Below are 19,877 nucleotides of genomic sequence, written 5' to 3' on the forward strand. Positions count from 1 at the left end.
ACAACCCAAGAACTGTGTGTAAGAATATTCCACAGGGAAAATGCAATCATTTTCCATTTATAAAGTGAGATACTCACTTACATGGAGTAGAAGACTCCTAACTTGGTTTCCACTAACCTCGTGATGACTTTAGGCCAAGTTATGTCTCTGGACTCAGCTTCCTCAATGGTGAAGTGTTGAGGTTCTTTAAGGTTTCTTCCTCCTTTGTCATATAATGATCCAGTATCTCCCTTAGTGTCCCACCTTCCTCCCTACAACAGAGTGTGGACACTTGGTGTCCACAGTCAAATATTCCTTTCTCCACCAGAGCCCAGGAATGTGCCAAAAGCTGTGTTTCAAAAGATACAGGAATTTCCACTGTAGATGGCATGGCCTTGCTCCAGAACCCCAAGGGTCTGCACTGTAATTGTCCCTTTAGGACTTTCAACAAACTCTACATTTCCACTATTGTCCCCTCCAAGACCAGAGGGTCTACTGGGTAGTATAGTATATTTGCTTATACCAAACCTTGTACCTTCTGCTGGGCTGTTTTGTATTCTGGACCACCCTGAAATCTGGCAGCTTTCCCTGTCACTTGGTACATGGGACAGCAGAATTCCTAGGTATATAACAATGGTTCTAAATCAGGGATGATTTTGCTCCCCAGGGAACATTTGCTAAGTCTGGAGCCACTTTTTATTTTCATGACTGGAGTAGGGGGAGTGCTATTGGCATCAACTTGGGTAGAGGCCAGGGATACTGCTAAACATCCTGCAACGCACAACATAGCTCCCCACACAAAGAATTAATTGGTCCAAAGTGCTAATAGTGCCAAGGTTGAAAAACCCTGCTGTAGAATGTGTTGCATTCAGAGCCAGAAGAGGCCTACCAAGTGCTGTACTTCCCTATTTGTAGAAGGGGATGCAAGATGCAGCAAATTTCTCTTACTTTGGAGGGAATATACTGGCACGTGCCTGACCGCTGGACCCCTAAAAATTCTACTGAAGTGACAGCTCGCTGATCTTTAAAGGGCTTATCTCCCTCTTCTGGAGTGCATTGTCTCATCAAGGACGCCACCTGCGTAATCAGTGTGACATCAGCCTAATGGATCATGGGATGCCCAGACACTTTCATCTCTTCACAATGTATTATAACAGATGTTAAGAGAATTGACAGAGTTCTGAGGTAAAACTTAAATCAACATCATCTACTCCTCATGAAAGCAAACTGTTTCTGATTCTCTTTCCCAATTGGAATATATTCTTATACTTGCCAAATCAATGGCCACATGACATGTATATTATTAACATACTCTATCAATGATATCATGCCTAACATTACATCTGTTATGTAATGTTACATAACACCCTTTGGTTGAATTTATGATAGTCTACAGTCATTCTCCAGGATCCATCTGGTTTCTTAGGAGGACAGACTAGTGAATTTCTAACAAAGGGGTGGTGATGATGCTTTGGGTCTCTAGGTATCAAAGGTCAACTCAGACCCTGTGTCTAATATTCTTTGAAATGCAAGGTTCTCCTCTTTCTCCAGTGTACAATCACCTGAGTAAAGGGCCTCAGTCGTTTTGGGAAAAGACAGGAAATCTTACAATATATACTGAGATGTTGTAGGATCTTTCCTCCTGGAGACCTGTTCGCCTTGTTAGTCAGTTGGTTCTGGTTGTGAATACAGGTCAGGGAACTAAGCAAGGGATTTCAACTTTTTTGGACTGGCTGCCTTTGGCCACTTGTTTCTCCATACTTGGTTAAAAAAATGTTTTTTAGATGTTAAACAGCATCCTTATTGAATGCCCATTTCTTTTGCCCCCAGAGATGAAATGTTCTATTAGCCTTCTCCACAATTCCCTGGTCAAGCCTCTGAGATTACCCCTTCAACCTTGCAGGTCATTGTAATTATGGCCTTGTGACTTCTTGCAGTTTAGTGTGCCACCTGCTTTGGGATGCCATCATTCCTGTTGCTATTAATTAGCTCAGTTCTGTGACTACCTTTCCTACCATCATCTCCAGCCTGTAGATGAGAGGAGTCACCACTACACTCTTTAGTGATACTTGGTGCCCCCTCACAAGAACATTCCTGATGGTCTTGATGAATGCAAAGTCACAGGATCTTGGTGAATGCAGAAATATTTAGATCCTAATATCTGTCCAACCCCACCAGTACTTGGTCATTGGCTATAGGTACCCAGAAATAGTATGTCTTGAATTTAAATGCTGCAGTGGATTCTGAAAGTGCTGCAGCTTAGGACTGTCAGCTGAGTGCAATCCTAGAGGCAATTCTTGAAAGATTTGAGCAGTGTACTTCCATGGCTACCATATGCACATGGTTTTGAACTGAGAAGCAGGCACTAGGGCAACACAAGTTGATGAGATGGGGATCACAATGACTTGCTTGTGCAACTTAATTGGGTCCTCCAGCCCCACTAAGGCCCAATCACAGATGTGCCACTTCCATCTTATGATAGATTGCTGCTGGGTCCATCTGACCTCAGGATGACTTGATGGATTTGACAGAACCTACCTCATCTTAAATAGTTCTGGCCACAAGGGCACTTAATAGTCCATGATCATGCTTTCTGTCTTTTCCATGGCCCATAAGCATGCCAGGAGCTTTCTGAAAAGTATGCAGTTCTCTGCTGCAGATGACATGGATTGCTTCAAAATCCTAAGAAACTCTGTTGTGATTCTTCTGTTGGGGAATGATACCATAAATGCCACATGCTGTCTTTTCCCATCAAATACCTAAAAATATAGGTAACTCTGCTTATTTGTCTTTTCAAAGATATGAGTTGCGGTTAACATATACACACTACTGTATATAAAATAGTTAACCAACAAGGACCTACTGTATAGCATAGGGAACTATACTCAATATTTTGTAATAACTTATAAGAGAAAAGAATCTGAAAAATATATATATTTTTTATATATATATATATATATATATGAATCACTTTGCTGTATACCTGAAACTAACACAACACTGTAAATCAACTATACTTCAATAAAATAAAATTTTAAAAATTTCACATTGGGGAAAGATTAAAAAACAAAAAGCAAAGATATGAGTTGTGGCTTTACTCTGTGTGTCTGTTTTCTACTTCATTACTTTTTACTCTTTTTCCTACTGATAATTTAGGTTTCCTAATGCATGCATTGAAAGCTATAAATCCTGTTTATAATATACACATTCAAAGCCATAAATCTCCCTCTAAGCACGGCCCTAAGCAACCTCCCACAATTAACATCCCACGAGATTTGATGTTATTTTCATTATCTTTTAGTTCAAAATATGTTTCATTTCAATTTCTTTCTCACCCATGAACTTCTTAGAAGTATATGCTTAATTTCCAAACATTTGGAGACTTTATCTTATTGTTAATGATTTTTACCTTAATTCTAATGTAACTGGAGAACAAACTCTGTGTGATTTTAATCCTTTGAAATTTATTGAGATTTCCTTTGTGGTTCAGTGTATATTCAATTTTGTAACAATTTTTTTTTTTTTTGCAGTATGCAGGCCTCTCACTGTTGTGGCCTCTCCCATTGTGGAGCACAGGCTCCGGATGCGCAGGCTCAGTGGCCATGGCTCACAGGCCCAGCCACTCTGCGGCATGTGGGATCTTCCCAGACCGGGGCATGAACCCGTGTCCCCTGCATCGGCAGGCAGACTCTCAACCACTGCGCCACCAGGGAAGCCCCAATTTTGTAACAATTTCATGTAAATATCTACAATTATTAGGTGCCATGTGTAATATAGGTCCATTATGTCATGTTTGCTTACCATGTTCAAATCTTTGATACCTTCAGATATTTTATTTGCTTGTTCCATCAGCTATGAAAGAGAGGTGCTAATCTCCTACTTGGATTGTAAACTTTTCTCTCTCTCCTTGTATTTCTTTTTTGCTTTATTTATTTTAATGCTATGTTATTAGGTGCTTCCAAATTTAGAACTACTATCTCTTCTTGCTGAATAAACCCTTCATCATTATTAAATGTTCTCTCTCTAGTAATGCTTTTTGCGTTATATTTTACTGTCTGATAATAGCGTGGCAATACCAGCTATTAGTATTTGCATGATATATTTTTATAAAATGCCTTTTTATCTTTTGACACAATCATATATTTTTCTTATTCCATAAATGCAAATTAGTCACTGATTTTTGAAAGTTGAACCAACTCTATTTCTTCCTCTTAATATCTTGCTAAATACAAATACTTAAGATTTTTGCATTTATATTCATGAGATTGCCCCACAATTATGTCCTTGTTGAATTTAATTATCAAGATTATGTTGGCCTCATAAAATCAGTTAAAGTATTTCCTCCTTTTCAGTTCTGCTAAAGACTTTATATAAGATTTGTGTTATTTCTCCCTTATTTGGTGAAATTCACCAGCAAAGCCATTTAGGCCTATGTGTGTCATGAACTTTGAAGTTACAGATTCATTTTAATAGATATCAGTTGTTTATAATCTTTTTCCTTTTAATATTTCTGATCCTTATGACTTTTGGTGGGGCCCTTGTAAATGCTTGCGATTTTGTCATTTTTAATCCAGTCTGATTCTCGTATCATTTAGAACATTTTTTTTAATTCAATGTACTTACTAATATATTTGGGTCTAAATGTACCATAATACATTTGTGTTCTGTTTGCCTTTATTCTTTCTTCTTTTTCTCCCCTTTTTATTAAGCATTTTTTATTTTCCCCCTTCTATTGACTTTGCTGTTAGACTCTTTTTTACTATTATTGTTAACATTAGATTTACCAAGGTATTTTTCATTGCTTTTCATTCTTCTCACTCTTTCCTACATATCAGCATTCCATTGGAGATTCCTTAAAGGCTAAATTTTTTGTTACTGAATTTTAGGTAAAGATAATTTCACTGTTGTTTGGCTTCTAATATTTTGATTAAGAAAGCAGATTTTAGTCTAAGCAGTACTCTTTCAAAGGTGATTCTTTTTCTCTGGTTGCTTTTATAATTTTTTGTCCAGTTTTCAGCAGCTTTATTATGATATGCTTAAGTATGGATTTCTTTTTCTTTCTTGCATGGGGTTAATTCACAAACTTTGAATCAGTTGCTTGCTCTCAGATAGCTGTGCAAAGATCTCAGCCATTATCCATTCATATAATCCTTCTACCTCTTTCTCTTTCTGCTCTCTTTCTGGGAAGTTCATTAAATTTATCACAAAACTCTCTTCTCTGTATTTTTATTCTTTCAGTTCTCATTTTATTCTATTTTCTTCTGACCAGTCTTTCACGAATTCTATCGTCAGCTGTGTCTAACTGCTATAAGCCCATCCTTTGCGTTCTTAAATTCAATTAATATATTTTTTGGTTCTCTAACTTCCATTTGGTACTTTTCTGTACTTTCCCAGTTATCTGCTGCAATCTCCATCTTGACTTTTATCTCCTAGGGCTCAGTTAGCATATTTTAAATTTTGTGTTTCTGTTACTTTTAATTCATGTTGCCTTATCTCCTCCACACATGCCTTATTTTGTAATGGACACCAAACTTGAGGTCTTGAACTCCAACTTCTGCCCACCTATGCCTACAGGAGGCCATCAGAAGTATTGCTCAGTTGCTCAGCTACCTCCTACAGAATTCTCAAAAAAATCCAAGGGGGAAGTGATTCCAAACACAGGTTTACCTATCTAGGCATCTTTTCTTTCCAAACTCCTGGCTGCAAATCTTCACTATCTTGTTAGTTTTTTGATGGACTTCAAATTGATTTTTTTGAAATAATTTTGTCCATTTTTTTCTAAGTGCCCTAAGTTGAAGAGTTGGTCCAAATGACCTTACCTGGCATTATTATAAATGGAAATCCCTTGTTACTGAAGCCATTTATATTCTAACTATATAGGAACCTGACTTTTTGTAAGAAAAAAGGTGGCTTGATAAGGGTGAAGATATGTGGGAACTGTGGTAAAACAAAACGAAACAAACTTGTGTAACTTTTTTTTTTTCCTTTAAATTCCACTTGAGTTTATGTTCACATAAAATGCTTTTCTTTCTTTTGTGGAGGGTGGCAAAATAGCTCTTACCTGCAAAATCTATGCTGCAGTAAAGTCATCTCAATGACAATTAACATTGTTTGAATCAAAAGTAATGTCAAGCTACTTTATACACTTTCAGTACTATCAGAAGTTAAAACAAGAAGTGAATCCTTCATTTCCAAATTTGCACTGGATGTACTTTCCGAACTTACACTATAATTCCAGCAGGATTTTTCGGACCTTGATGAAATTGCAAGGGAAATTTCTATATCTAAAAATATATTTGTGCAATTGTGGAATTTCCAAACTTCAATTGGAAATGATTTGCGATGCAATGACGTTAATTTTTGTCAGTAGAAATACTGTGGACATTTGTTTTCTCTTAAGTGTCTATATAATATTTTTGGTTTTGGCCTCTTGGCCTACAAAGCTGAAAATATTTACCATCTGGCCCTTTGTAAGTTTGCTGGTCCACACCCTAATACTTCAAACTGGTAGGTTTTCCCTCATTATGCATTATTACTTAAATGAAATGAGATGCCCTTTCCTCAATGCATCCTTCATTTTGTTCTCCTCAGAGTTCCTCTCACAAATATATTTATATAGTTTCTAGGCTACATAAAATCTGTAATGTGCAATTTCATCTGATTCTGTAAGACTTTCTCACTTTGAAGAAACAGATTTTCTTTCAGTTATAAATTGATATACACTATAACTCATTCCAAGGCCCTTCCCACCGTCACTACATTAACGGTGACTCAAGCATGAGTACTCTGGTCATATTCAAACACTGTTTGGAAAAGCCTACACACAGACACACACACAGACACACACACACAGACACAGACACAGACACAGACACAGACACAGACACAGACACACACACACACACACACACACACACACACACACACACACACACACACACAGTTTCTCACACAGTTTCTTTCCCTTTTGAGTCCAGCAGCCACTGGATTCCACTGCTTCTGTGATATTTCCTAGAGGAGCTACCACAGTCAGCACACTCATACAATTTCTGTCTAGTACAGGTTCTCTGACATGTATTTTAAAGATTTCTTTACAAAGGCTCTCTCTTATCTGGTACAAATATAATTTTTCATTACAGGGAGTTTTCTGACATTTACTGAGATTTACTCTAGCACTTAGTGCTTTCTCACTCAGTACACATATATGATTTCACTCTGTGTGAATTTTGTTACACTTGGAACTGTGACTTGGAAGTGAAGGAAATGCACAATCACTGCATTCATAACGTATACCCCCACTATGAACTTTGATGTGCAATTGTGCTAGTATCTATTGCTGTGTAAATTACCCCCAAACTCAAAACCCACCTATGCCTACAGGAGGCCATCAGAAGTATTGCTCAGCTGCTCAGCTACCTCCTACAGAATTCTCAAAAAAACCCACTTATTACATTTCTGAGGTACAGGAATCTGCAAGGGATTCAGCTCTGCCTGTCAGAAATGTTCCGCTTAGCTTTTTAGCCTTTCTAAGCTACAACATTTAATATCTTGACAGGAAGACTGGCTATTCTTTCAAACCTCCAATTTCGTAACTCCAGCCCTATGCAATCATTAGAAGCATAGCTGGTTTCTTTTTCCCTTAACATGGCCCTCTGCCTGGGCCAAATGCAGATCCCCAGACTATGCCCTGATACTGCAAAGGAAATCAGGGAGATTTAAAAAAAAAAAAAAAAAAAAGTTTTTTGATCTTCCACTAACCTCTGAATAGTTCTCCCCTCTGTGAGACTGAAGTCTATTTTAGAGTCAGTCATTTCCATATCACACTGATGCCTTTAAAAATATGGCCTTCGAAAATTATCTTGCTTTTATATGTTAGATGGTGTAGTTTTACCTGCTGTGACCTACTACATCCCATTGAAAATAGAACCTCTACATCGTTTGTAAGGCAAATATTAAAGTGGTATAAAAATGAAAATGACAACTTTGGAAAATTCAGGATGTATAAAGTTAGAACACTAAAAAACGTTCTACAGTACAAATTACTTTTTCCTCCAATTCCTTGCCCTATTCCCTTTATTATCATTTTCCTCTCTATTTCTTTGATAGAACCCTTTTATTCACAAAAAGGGGAAGAAGGAATTGCAAATACTTGAATTTCTAGGAAATAACATTAAAATTTCCTTACTAACAAGCCCAGATCTCTGCCATTAAAAAGCTTAGTTTTAACTAGATTATTACAATGGATGATTATAAAATTGCTCAGTAACTATCAAGCCTACATGATATAGTTATGAGTTTAAATTTGAATACCAAGGCTTTTTCTATGTAATTAACCCTTACCATATGAAATTTTTCTTCTGGAAACTCCATTTTGTCCTCCCTAGATGGAATACAAAAGCACATGACTGGGAATAAATCTGTTACACTTGCACTTCAGAGATTTGTATAGTTGGCTAGCTTCTGGATAGCCTGATTCTTAAAAAGCTCCCACAAGTGATTCTGATGTATGGAAACCATTGCTATAAACAGAAAAACACTCAAAGGCCAGCACATTCTTAAAACTTGAGAAAGGTTATTTTTACCTGAAGGAACTTGTTTGAACTTAAGTATGAATCTATTAGGATTTGCCATTATAAGCTTCATATAGCACTTAAATATAGACTAAAAACAACCAAAAAGATTTCAGAAGTAGAGACCTACAGTTTGAAGAGATGATCCATTAAATGATGGTCACATACTTCTAGATCCATTATGGACATGATTTTATTTTAGGGTTAGCACTTTAAAGATATTAACCACTTCATTAACCTATACAACTTATTGACATACTTATTATATGATCATGATTAATATATAGTGTGTGGAGATGGCAATTACTGCCCTCAAAAATATTACTTTAAGTTATCCTTAAGAAGAGAAATAAAGCTATGAAAGCAATTCAGTTCTGATGTATAAAATTATATCATCATTCCTACCTTCTAGATGCAACGTTTTAATAATTTATTATGATCTTTCAAAAAACTATTCCACATAGCTCTCATTACTTACAACTAAAAAAAGATGATCCCCTTTGGGAAAAAAGGCAGCATGAACAGCGGGCAACTGTCATCATCCTTCATAAAATTTTACTTTGACCTACATTACTTTGTGTTACTCTATCATACATTATTCCACATGGATAAAACTTGGAAGATCCTAATTCTACTAACCATCTGAGGCAGGGATCAATCAACTCAGCTCTGTGGACCAAATCCAGCCTGCTGCCTTTTTTTTTTTTATAAACACAGTTTTATTAGAATGCAGTCGTGTTAATTTATTTCTATATTGTTCTGGTTATTTTTGCACCACAGCAGAGTTGAGTAGTGCCAGAGACTGCATGACCTACTAAGTCTAAGACATCTACTGTCTGTCCTTTCACCAAAAAGTTTGTTCACCATGATCATAATTATCTAAGTGGATTTTAAAGTAACTTACAAGTCATTTTGCAATAAAGAATTGGATAGGGACTTGCCTGGTGACGCAGTGATTAAGAATCCGCCTGCCAATGCAGAGGACACGTTTCAAGCCCTGGTCCGGGAAGATACCACATGCCGTGGAGCAACTAAGCCTACAAAGACATTTATTTGGATAAAATGAAATACCAAGAATCTAGAGATAAGGGAAACTAAGAGCTCCAAATTTGAAACTGATAAGATAGTTTAAAAACTGGTAAGGGGGGGGGCTTCCCTGGTGGCGCAGTGGTTGAGAGTCTGCCTGCCGATGCAGGGGACACGGGTTTGTGCCCCGGTCCAGGAAGATCCCACATGCCGCGGAGTGGCTAGGCCCGTCAGACATGGCCGCTGAGCCTGCGCTTCCGGAGCCTGTGGCCTGAGAGGCCACAACAGTGAAAGGCCCGCATACCGCAAAAAAAAAAAAAAAAAAAAAAAAAAACTGGTAAGGACCTAAAAAATACTAAATAGTTAGGACAGAACATTTAGTTCAAGGTCATAAGAAAATGATCTGTGTGTGTGTGTGTGTGTGTGTATATAAATAATATATACATTATTGATACTATGTATAAAATAGATAACAGAAAAAAAAGAAAATGATCTGGTGAGTACAGATACATAACTAAAACTAAGTTTGATGAATTAGTAAAGCAATTAGTAAATATATCAATTGTTAATCCAACATCACTTGTGCTGGAATAAGATTTAACACAAAACAGAAATTTGAAAAAATAGGTTTTAACACTAAGGGAATCTTAACTAAGTATCAGATAAACTATTAGAACAAGAAAGCCATTATTAAATAGTTCATAATAAATTTATGAATAAATTTTATGAGGCAAATAAAGCTGAATAGAAAAACTATACTGTGGGAATAAACAAGTATTAGGTCGTTTCTAAAGTACAAATTCCTTGACAACTACTTACAGCAGAAGTGCGTATACTGCAGGTCTTGGCACTCTTCTAATGATGAGTAAAAAATAACTAAACCAGAACTGCCAGCACTGCATTAATTTCAAGGTTTATAATTTTATACATTAAACTTAGTTATAACTGAAATCCTACCTTTGACTACCATTGATTAGCTTTTCAAAATCATTCCTACTGCCTGCAAAATTTCTACAGACTAATATTGAACATTTTAAGACTTAAACAATGTGAGAACTGTGGATCCTTCCCACCCAGCGCCACCCCCCAAACACACCCCAAGAGTTAAAACTAATATTGTAAGGGAAAAAAAAAATGGCCTCATGCTTATAGGACGATGATGAGGACCAACTGAATAGTGGATATTCCCAAAGTTCCTTAGTTAGTAGATTTTTAACTGCTTTAAAAAGATCATGGTACTTGGATCACATCTAACGACTGGATATTGGATATGAGATGTCATTAATGCTTGTACAGTCTTCTCAACTACACACAGATCCTACCATAACAAACCAATTTTGAAGAGTAGTTCCTTCCCTTATTAAACCTTAGAAAATTTTATTTTCAGACATTTGATCAATTGAAAATGCTAAGAACTTTAACAGTTCAGACACAATAAAAAATTTTAAGTGTCCCATAAAGTTCTGAAACAAATCAGAAATTGTTCAGCCTAAGAATTAAGGAACGTAATTAAAAGGATTAAACTCAAGATAAACAAAATGATTCAGGTCAAACTGACCTCGCCAGATCCATAGAATCTGACAACATATACCTATAGAAGTTTGACTTAATATTCATAAACCATGAAGAAAATAAAAATATTGTTGTTCAATGTTAGCACCTCTGTTATAAACTAGAATAGCCTTCAAAAAATTTTCAGTGGCTCAAAATATGTCTAGCCACAGCTCGAAATTCCAGGTAACATTTGAGTCTTAGAAATCTGTGCAATCCTGTTTTCCTAAACATTTAAAAATTAATTTTCATCTGTATGTATACATCCAGAATAAATTTTAGATCTCCTCTCATGGGTACAGTAAAAGCTCAATAATACACTTCCCTAATAAAATTTTCATCACAATTTTAAAAACATTTTCCTATTTTATGAAAAAATATTAGTTGATTTTTACCAATAAAATGGTAAAATTAGAGGCAACTATAACTTAAAATTACACAGCTTCTTAATGTTTTATTCACAGCATTCTTCATACAGAAGAAGCTTCACTGATATTTAATTTACTGCAGCATCCTGTTGAAGCACAAAATTACATTAATTATAAACGAAGAAACAAAGCACTTTTGACTTTTTAAAATTATATATATATATTTATATCCAGTTGACAAATAGCATCACAATTATTACTGTATAAAAAACTAAAAATCACATGGAAGCTAAGGCCTAAGTTCTTATTCCAATTGTTCCTTTTTGTTCCTATCTAAGAGATATTAGAAATTAAATTGCAGTACCTCAAAAAAAAAGTCTACATTATTTACATACAGTATGGAAAATAAAAGCTGCTTTTTGGCTAAGTTAGATTGCTGCTACCTACATTATTTACATTGTAAATGTTGGAAGAAATAAGCACTACTAACAAATACCATTTCAAATGAAAATATGTTGTGCCTGGAATTTTGTTCTAAAATTAATTGTATATCCTAATAAGTGTTTGTTGAATAGAATTTGACTTCCCATAAATCTACTGAAAATTTGAGAATTCCACTACGCTTCTTTATACTGCTAATCTAGATACTGTTAAGTACAATACTGTAATAATTACAAGCACTGAAGCTTAAATGAAACGATGGCAACATGTGTGTAGATGGGATTTTATTTAAAACTGTAAAATATAATGCCTTAATGTTTACGCATAATTACGAGACTACCTAATATTCTTTTCATCCTTTAAGAAGTTTCATATATGATAGTTCCCTAAACAGTGAAACCTTCCAGTAACTTACCAGAAAAAAGTTTAATCATATTATTGTTTTTAGCATTATTTTTCTAATATTTAAAAACACATCTAAACCCTTGGCAAAAACAAACGCAATCAATTCAGTGTAACAGACTGAGCTTTAAACCGTATTTTAATTTTCAATTAACTGTAACCTATCTGTTAAGTGAACCAAAAGTAAAATTTTAAATGACCCACTATGAAGCTTTTCAAATCAATTATAGAATGCATAGAAAAGTGGAGATAAATTTTTGGGAAGGTGTAAGGTAGTAAATGTGGAAAATGGTAAATGCTAGTTTCAATAACAAAAGTTGTACTAAATGCACATGAAAGTTAAATTAACACAGTATAAAAGAGAATAGCTTAAATAAACTGGGATTCACATATTACAATAGCAAAGTTATGACCAAATGAACTGAAGACATGAACAGTTCTGAAAATTCTCTTTTCAGCCTACTTCCAAAAGAAATAGTCAGGCTTTTTTCCTGTACATAGTTTTGAGCTTTGTCTATACCATATATAGTAGAAAAATAAATTCTTTAGCAACCTAGAAACAGTTTATAAAACTCTTAAAGTTTAATTTTCTTTGCCAGACATGCCGATGTTAAACTGACAGCTATAAATTAAAGCTATATAGACAATAGGTATAAGTAATATAGAACAAGTTAAGAATACTACATTTACCAGATTTTTCTTTTTAAAAATTACTGTACTTTCTTAATTCCTGTGTGCTTTGCAATAGGAATAATAGGGACTTTGTTTTCTTAGAAAAGATAATAACATGTAAGAGTATAACACAAATAAGATAATTTATAATATACATGTACTTCAACAGCAGCCTGGTTCATGTCAACATCTTGATTCTGAAGTTAAAATTAGAAGTACAATACCTAGGACATAACAGTTGGGAAAGACAATATTTATTTTAGGAAAAAATGGAGTAAATCAAACTCTTAGGAGCCTCAAATCTCAAAATCATCTATTTACTACAGTACACATAAGACAACCTTAAAATTGCAGTATGAAGATTACAATGTGGACCAAAGAATTTTTTCTTTACTACACAAAATATAACCTAGCAACAAAAAAACCATTTTTTCCCTTTCTGGGAAAAAAACCGGCATGGTTTGATAATGAACAAATTTTGAATAAAGCCTAACAAAATTTACCTATGCCACTTATTCTGAAAATTTTATCCATCATTTCGTGTTCTGGTTGTAACTTCACTAAAGAAATGTTTAACCTCCAAAGCAGCAGTCATTTACAGCAAATCTGGTACCAACATCAAAGGAAAAAATTGGTTTAAAAAATGGTGCAAAAGCCACTTTGGATTTTAGTACAACATATCACAGAAAAGAATATGAATACAAGTATGCAACTTTATATATACATACTCCAAAGAGGCTGTCAGTACCCAAAGTATTTTTATTGCTATATTAGCAATGGATTTTTGGATATGTTTTTAAGGGCCACATAAAAATAGATTCAAGGGACAGATTTAAATTGAAGTCCTAGATTAAAATGTTTGGTTTAAAGAATTTTCTACAACAAATTTCATGTTTATGTATGAAAAGTTATATAACCTTATATGAAAATGTCATGAAGTATTTTCTACACTATACTAAATGTATTTCCCAAGAGGAAAAAAATTAAAATATCTAAAATATATTAGATTAAGATTACAAGACCATAATAGATCTTTTGAACATGCATCTGTTTACAGAATTAACAGTATACAAGATGTCTGTTTCATCATGGACTATAAAGAAATGAGTTGGTGACAACTATCCTTTGCACAACATTATCAACTCACTTTAGCCACAAGCATGTCCTTGGTATGTGTGTACAAGAAATATATCCATTTACCCCCATCAGATCATCCACAGGTTTACTTAGAAGATGAAGGTGCAGAAATATGTTAAGTGTACTTTTCTTTCTTTCAAACAACATCCCAAGCATGGCATAAGTAGCCTGAAATTATAAAATACTTAACTGGGCTTTTAGTTATCTATACAGACTGATAAAAGTAAATTAAGTTGCTCAAATTAGCACATCAAATAACAAAACCAGCCATAAAGCAGGCTGGAAAGCATTAAATGTTTCATATACGTGAGTTTTTAAATCATTTAATTTCTATAGAAAAATTTTATTCACAATATAATGTGACAAAAAATGCCACAGGAATGATATACTGATTGCAATAAGGTTGCATGCAACAGCAGCTTTGTATTTTATAGCTATTTTTGTTTATAAAAATTAAACCTCTCCAGTCATGCTTATCACATGGTCTTAGATTTGTAATGTAAATGAATAAGGAATACCATATAGTTCAAAGAGAAAATGTTTCATTATTTTGAATGTGAATTATCTGTAAGAAACATGAAGTATACTACTGAACCCTGAAACATGCATGCCTAGATTTGCTTTTGTCCAATTTCAGGCTGTCTGCAATCACTTCCTACTTATATAATACCAAGAGGATCCGTCTGTAACTGTGGTTGTATCAGCTGAGGTTGCAATGGTGGTGGTAACTGAAGCGGTACCATTGGTTCCACCAACTGTCCTGGGTTTGAAGGTGGTGGAGGAGCCACAGTGTTCGCAGTTTCCACAATTTCTCCATTGTAAAAGAAAAACTGACACTGTTGAATGAATGTTTCAACAACAGATTGATGGATCTTGGTGGTAGACAGAAACTCTCGATTTTCAAAATCAGGTCTCATCAAAGTTGGCCAAAAACAGATGGATAAGTTGTCTGCTGTCATTAGGTTGACTTTATTATGCTGACTGACCCTGAAATTATGATAGGAAAAAAAAAATTAGAAACCAGTCAAAACTCATTGCAATTAAAGAATCTGAGAGCTGGATATTATTTCAGATGATTTGGTTTTACCTTTTTTAAAAATCTTAACTTCAAATTTAAAACATTTTCCTGCTTGTGCATTCCATGTTCAACTACATTCTAATAACAGAAAAAAGCAGTAAAATCCATTCCTTATGAGAACCAAAGATGGTTTTTACTTTGGAAAAACTATCATATCCTCCAACCGGGAGACTTTTCAACTTTCAAAAAACTCAAGTTTCTAGTATTCCAAAAAACAATCTTTTTAATCATTAACTACCTTGTACATCGTTACAAATTTAATTTCAATGACAACAGTTCACAGAGCAAATTCTACCTTAAAATTCTTTTGATCTGACAATAAATAATTTACAAACGACCATATGTTAACTATTTTGCATCCAGTCTTTTAAATATGTGAGCAAGCACTGCTACCATTGTCTGTAATAAGCAAGAAACATAAGAAGCAAATCTTGAATTTTAACTCAAAATTATTAAATTGGGAGGAAAGTTTAGGTATTTTATCCAATCCTCTCATTCACACATGAAGAAACAGCCCAATATGCAAGGTAGCAGGAAAATTTTTTATTTGAATTTGTATATCAAAAAATTAAAAATCTAAACCAAAGGACCCACACCCCCAAACACAGGAGTTGCTCATCTGAGGTAAAATAAGTGCTCTAAAAACATGTGTTCTGTGGTAAAAGTTATTACTATTTGTTAAGAAACTAAATTAGAATATTCAGAGTAAAGTCAACCTCTGTTAAAATATAGTGTATAGAGGGGCCCAGTCAGGTGTGTCTATGTGGTAGTCAAGTATAGGTTCTGAAAATACCCATAGATTTGAAAGACATGAATATGGGCATCAAATCTAATTGTTGAGTCAAAAAGTACAAAGGAAAGGTAGCAAATCAGTTAGATGAGGGTGGTCAGGGTCCTTGAAGAGGTAATGTTTGAGTTGAGCCAAGGGTGATGGGTGTTAGTAAAACAGTAGGAAGAAAGAGTAATTTAGTCAAAACAGTGGTTCTCAGATACTACAAAGCTATAGTAATCAAAACAGCGTGGTACTGGCACAAAATCAGACATATGGATCACTGGAACACAAGAGAGAGCCCAGAAACAAACCCACACACCTATGGTCAATTAATCTTTGACAAAGGAGGCAAGAATATACAATGGAGAAAAGACAGTCTCTTCAGCAAATGATGTTGGAAAAGTTGTACAGCAGTATGTAAATCAATGAAGTTAGAACACTCTCTCACATCGTATACAAAAATAAATTCGAAATGGCTTAAAAATTTAAATATAAGACATGACACCATAAAACCCCTAACAAACATAGGGAAAACATTCTCTGACATAAATCGTAGCAATGTGTTCTCAGGTCAGTCTCCTAAGGCAACAGAAATAAAAGCAAAAATAAACAACTGGGACCAAATCAAACTTATAAGCTTTTGCATAGCAAAGGAAACCATAAACAAAATGAAAAGACAACCTACGGAGAGAAAATATTTGCAAAGGATGTGACTGACAAGGGGTTAATTTCCGAATACACAAACAGCTCAGTATCAAAAAACAAACAACCTAATCAAAAAATGGGCAAAAGACCTACATAGACATTTCTCCAAAGAAGACATACAGATGGCCAAGAAGCACATGAAAAGATATTCAACATCACTAGTTATTAGAGAAATGCAAATCAAAACTATAACGAGATACCATCACAGACTGCTCAGAACGGCCACCATCAAAAAGTCTACAAATAATAAATGCTGTAGAGGCTGTGGAGAAAAGGGAACCCTCCTACACTGTTGTTGGGAATGTAAATTGGTGCAGCCACTATGGAGAACAGTATGGTGGTTTCTTAAAAAACTAAAAATAGAGTTGCCATATGATCCAGCAATCCCACTCCTGGGCATATATCCAGAAAAGATGAAAGCTCTAATTTGAAATGATATATGCACCCCAATGTTCACAGCAGCACTACTTACAATAGCTAAGACATGGAAGATATGGTGTGTATGTATGTATATATATAGAGAGAGAGAGATAGATAGATAGATAGATAGATATACACACACACACACAATGGTATATTGCTCAGCCACAAAAAAGAATGAAATAATGCCATTTGCAGCTACATGGATGGACCTAGAGATTATCATGTTAAGCAAAGTAAGGCAGAAAGAGAAAGATAAATACCATATGATATCACTTATATGTGGAATCTAAAAAAAAAAAATGATACAAATTAACTTATTTACAAAACAGAAACAGATTCTCACAGACACAAAAAACAAACCTATGGTTACCAAAAGTGAAAGGGTGTGTGGGGGATAAATGAGGAGTTTGGGATTAACAGATAAACACTACTATATATAAAATAGATAAACAATACTGTATAGCACAGGAACTATATTCAATAGCTTTTAATAACCTATAATGGAAAAGAATCTAAAAAAAGAATATATATAACTGAATCACTTTGCTGTACACCTGAAAACTAACATGACATTGTAAATCAACCATACTTCGATAAAAAAGCAAACAAACAGATTCTCAGTGTGTATCAGAACTTCCTGGAGGGCCTGTTAAAACAGATTGATAAGTATGTCTGGGGTGGGGCCTGATAATTTGCATTCCTAACAAGTTCCCAGGTGATGCTGATGCTGCTGCTTTGAGGACTGAATTTTGAGAAAGACTGAGGCAGTCATGTTAAGATGTGATAAGGGACCAGGCACAAATTGATACTTTCGGTTAAGTCCTATTAGTTTAATACAGTGGCACTTGATGTTGCACGGTGGAAAAGGAAAGGAGATTTAACAGAGTAAGTTAGAACTAGGCCACTTAATGATAAACAATTTAGATTTTTTTCCTTTAGGATGTAAGTGATCTTTACACAAAGAACTTTTAGAAAGATCATTCTGGCATCAGGATCAAGGGAGAATCAAGAAGAAAAATAGGCAGAGAGAGAGCTCAATGACAAACTAGAGTTTCCTAAATGAGAAATGATAAAATTTAAACTAAAGCAGTGGCAGAGGAATGAAAAGGAAAACTAATCAGGAGAAAAAACTAATTTGACACAATAACTCACTGAATATGGAAGGTGAGAGAAAATACATCCAAAGAACAGCTCCATGGATTAATTTTTGCAATCTGTCAATCACCCAATATATATTTATCATTTATTTCCTATACTGGAATGTAAAGTTCCATGAAATGTGATTATTTTATTTACTGCTATGTCTGTATAGGGTTTACAAGAGTACCTGTCACAAAGAGTACATCCATTATAATCAATAGTTGAGTGTTTGTTCTAAAATTTAAGTCTGATGATACTATTTCTCTGTTCTACTCTCTAGTGGCTCCCCATACCATTCAGAGTAACAATCATGCAATGCTTTTTTCATTGACAAAGTCTTGCTCCCCACCCCACCCCCCATAAATGTCAGCTGAACTCAACAGTGCACTTAGTGATAGACATGAAAGCAACCTCCTTGTCAGTAAAATATTTTGAGGACTAAAACTAATCAATAGGCTAAACTCTGGGTAGTACTGCCCTATCCTTCACTCTGCTCAAACCACACAGGCCTTTTTGCTGTTCCTCAACATGCCAAATATGCCTGTCATTAACTGTTGTATCACTGGAGTCAAACACAGTTAAGTGTCTTAATATAACATTGATGGTGGGCTAGCACTGTGATTCTTTGCATATGCTCTTCCCTTTGTCTCTTTTCCCTATTGTTTTTAATAAAGTCCAATTCTTGTTTCAGCACTTTAATCAGGCAATACAATAATATGTTCATATACCATCCCTACATTCCATATTGGGTAAGGTCTCCTGTAGTGCCCTGTACACATCTGTTAAATCATGAACCACGTTGCATGGTAATTTTCAAAAGAGGAAATTCCACTAATTATACTGCAATACTATGTATGTTGGTATTTTCTCACAGACGGAGACCCCAGAGAAGAGTTACTAGAAGTGCTAATATAATTTTATGCTACATTGATAACAACAAAAAAACTTTAAACACTGCTTAATACTCTCTTTTAAGAGGTATAGACTGAAATGTATTTGTTTTGGACACTGACATTATTAGTTAAAAAAAAACAAACCTCAGTTCGTTAAAATGTTAGTAGAAAATACTGTGAAGAGTAGACTTTTGAAAAATGTAGTACAAATACTAATAATTCTATTCAGTCTCAATAACAACTTTGTGAGCTATTATTCTTCTCATTCTTATAGTTGAGAAAAATCAAGACTTAGGCAGGGTGAAGTATTTGTCCAAAGCCACAGAACTAAAAATGTTTCAAAGCCAAGCCTATTTAATTCCACAGTCTTGAGCTTTACGCTATTATACAATATTAATATTGCCTTTCATTTAAGAAATGGTGTTGGGAAGAGTATCTTTATAGAAAAAAGTATAAACTTGAAGCTTAACATATTTAAGGCTTTTGATACAGGATTAATGTCCTGCATTTCAGTCACAGTCAAGGTGGATAGTAATATGAATTCAAGTTTCTAATAAAATTTCACTATGAAGAATATCCAAACAAAACAAGCAAGATACACAAAAGAGACACAGTACAAAAGAAGAGGCAATTAAACCACTTAATAAAACTTGGATTCTAGTTATAAGATGTGTCACTTGAGCATATGATTTCTCTCTTTAAACCTCAACCTTTCCAACT

At 34.7% G+C, this 19,877-nt stretch overlaps 1 protein-coding gene across 2 annotated transcripts in view; it reads right to left on the reverse strand.

Moving 5' to 3' along the window:
• Positions 1 to 12,206: 12,206 nt before the first annotated feature.
• The window catches only part of ARHGAP5 (Rho GTPase activating protein 5), a 72,249-nt gene continuing 64,578 nt past the window's right edge, over positions 12,207 to 19,877 (reverse strand). For both annotated transcript variants that reach the window (XM_060143870.1, XM_060143859.1), the window contains exon 7: positions 12,207 to 15,133. In XM_060143870.1, coding sequence (XP_059999853.1) covers positions 14,806 to 15,133 — 328 coding nt within the window. In that variant the 3' untranslated portion in view covers positions 12,207 to 14,805. The remainder of the gene's footprint in view (positions 15,134 to 19,877) is intronic.

The sequence above is a fragment of the Lagenorhynchus albirostris genome, chromosome 1 (genome assembly GCF_949774975.1).
Source record: "Lagenorhynchus albirostris chromosome 1, mLagAlb1.1, whole genome shotgun sequence".
NCBI classification, from domain to species: Eukaryota; Metazoa; Chordata; class Mammalia; order Artiodactyla; family Delphinidae; genus Lagenorhynchus; species Lagenorhynchus albirostris.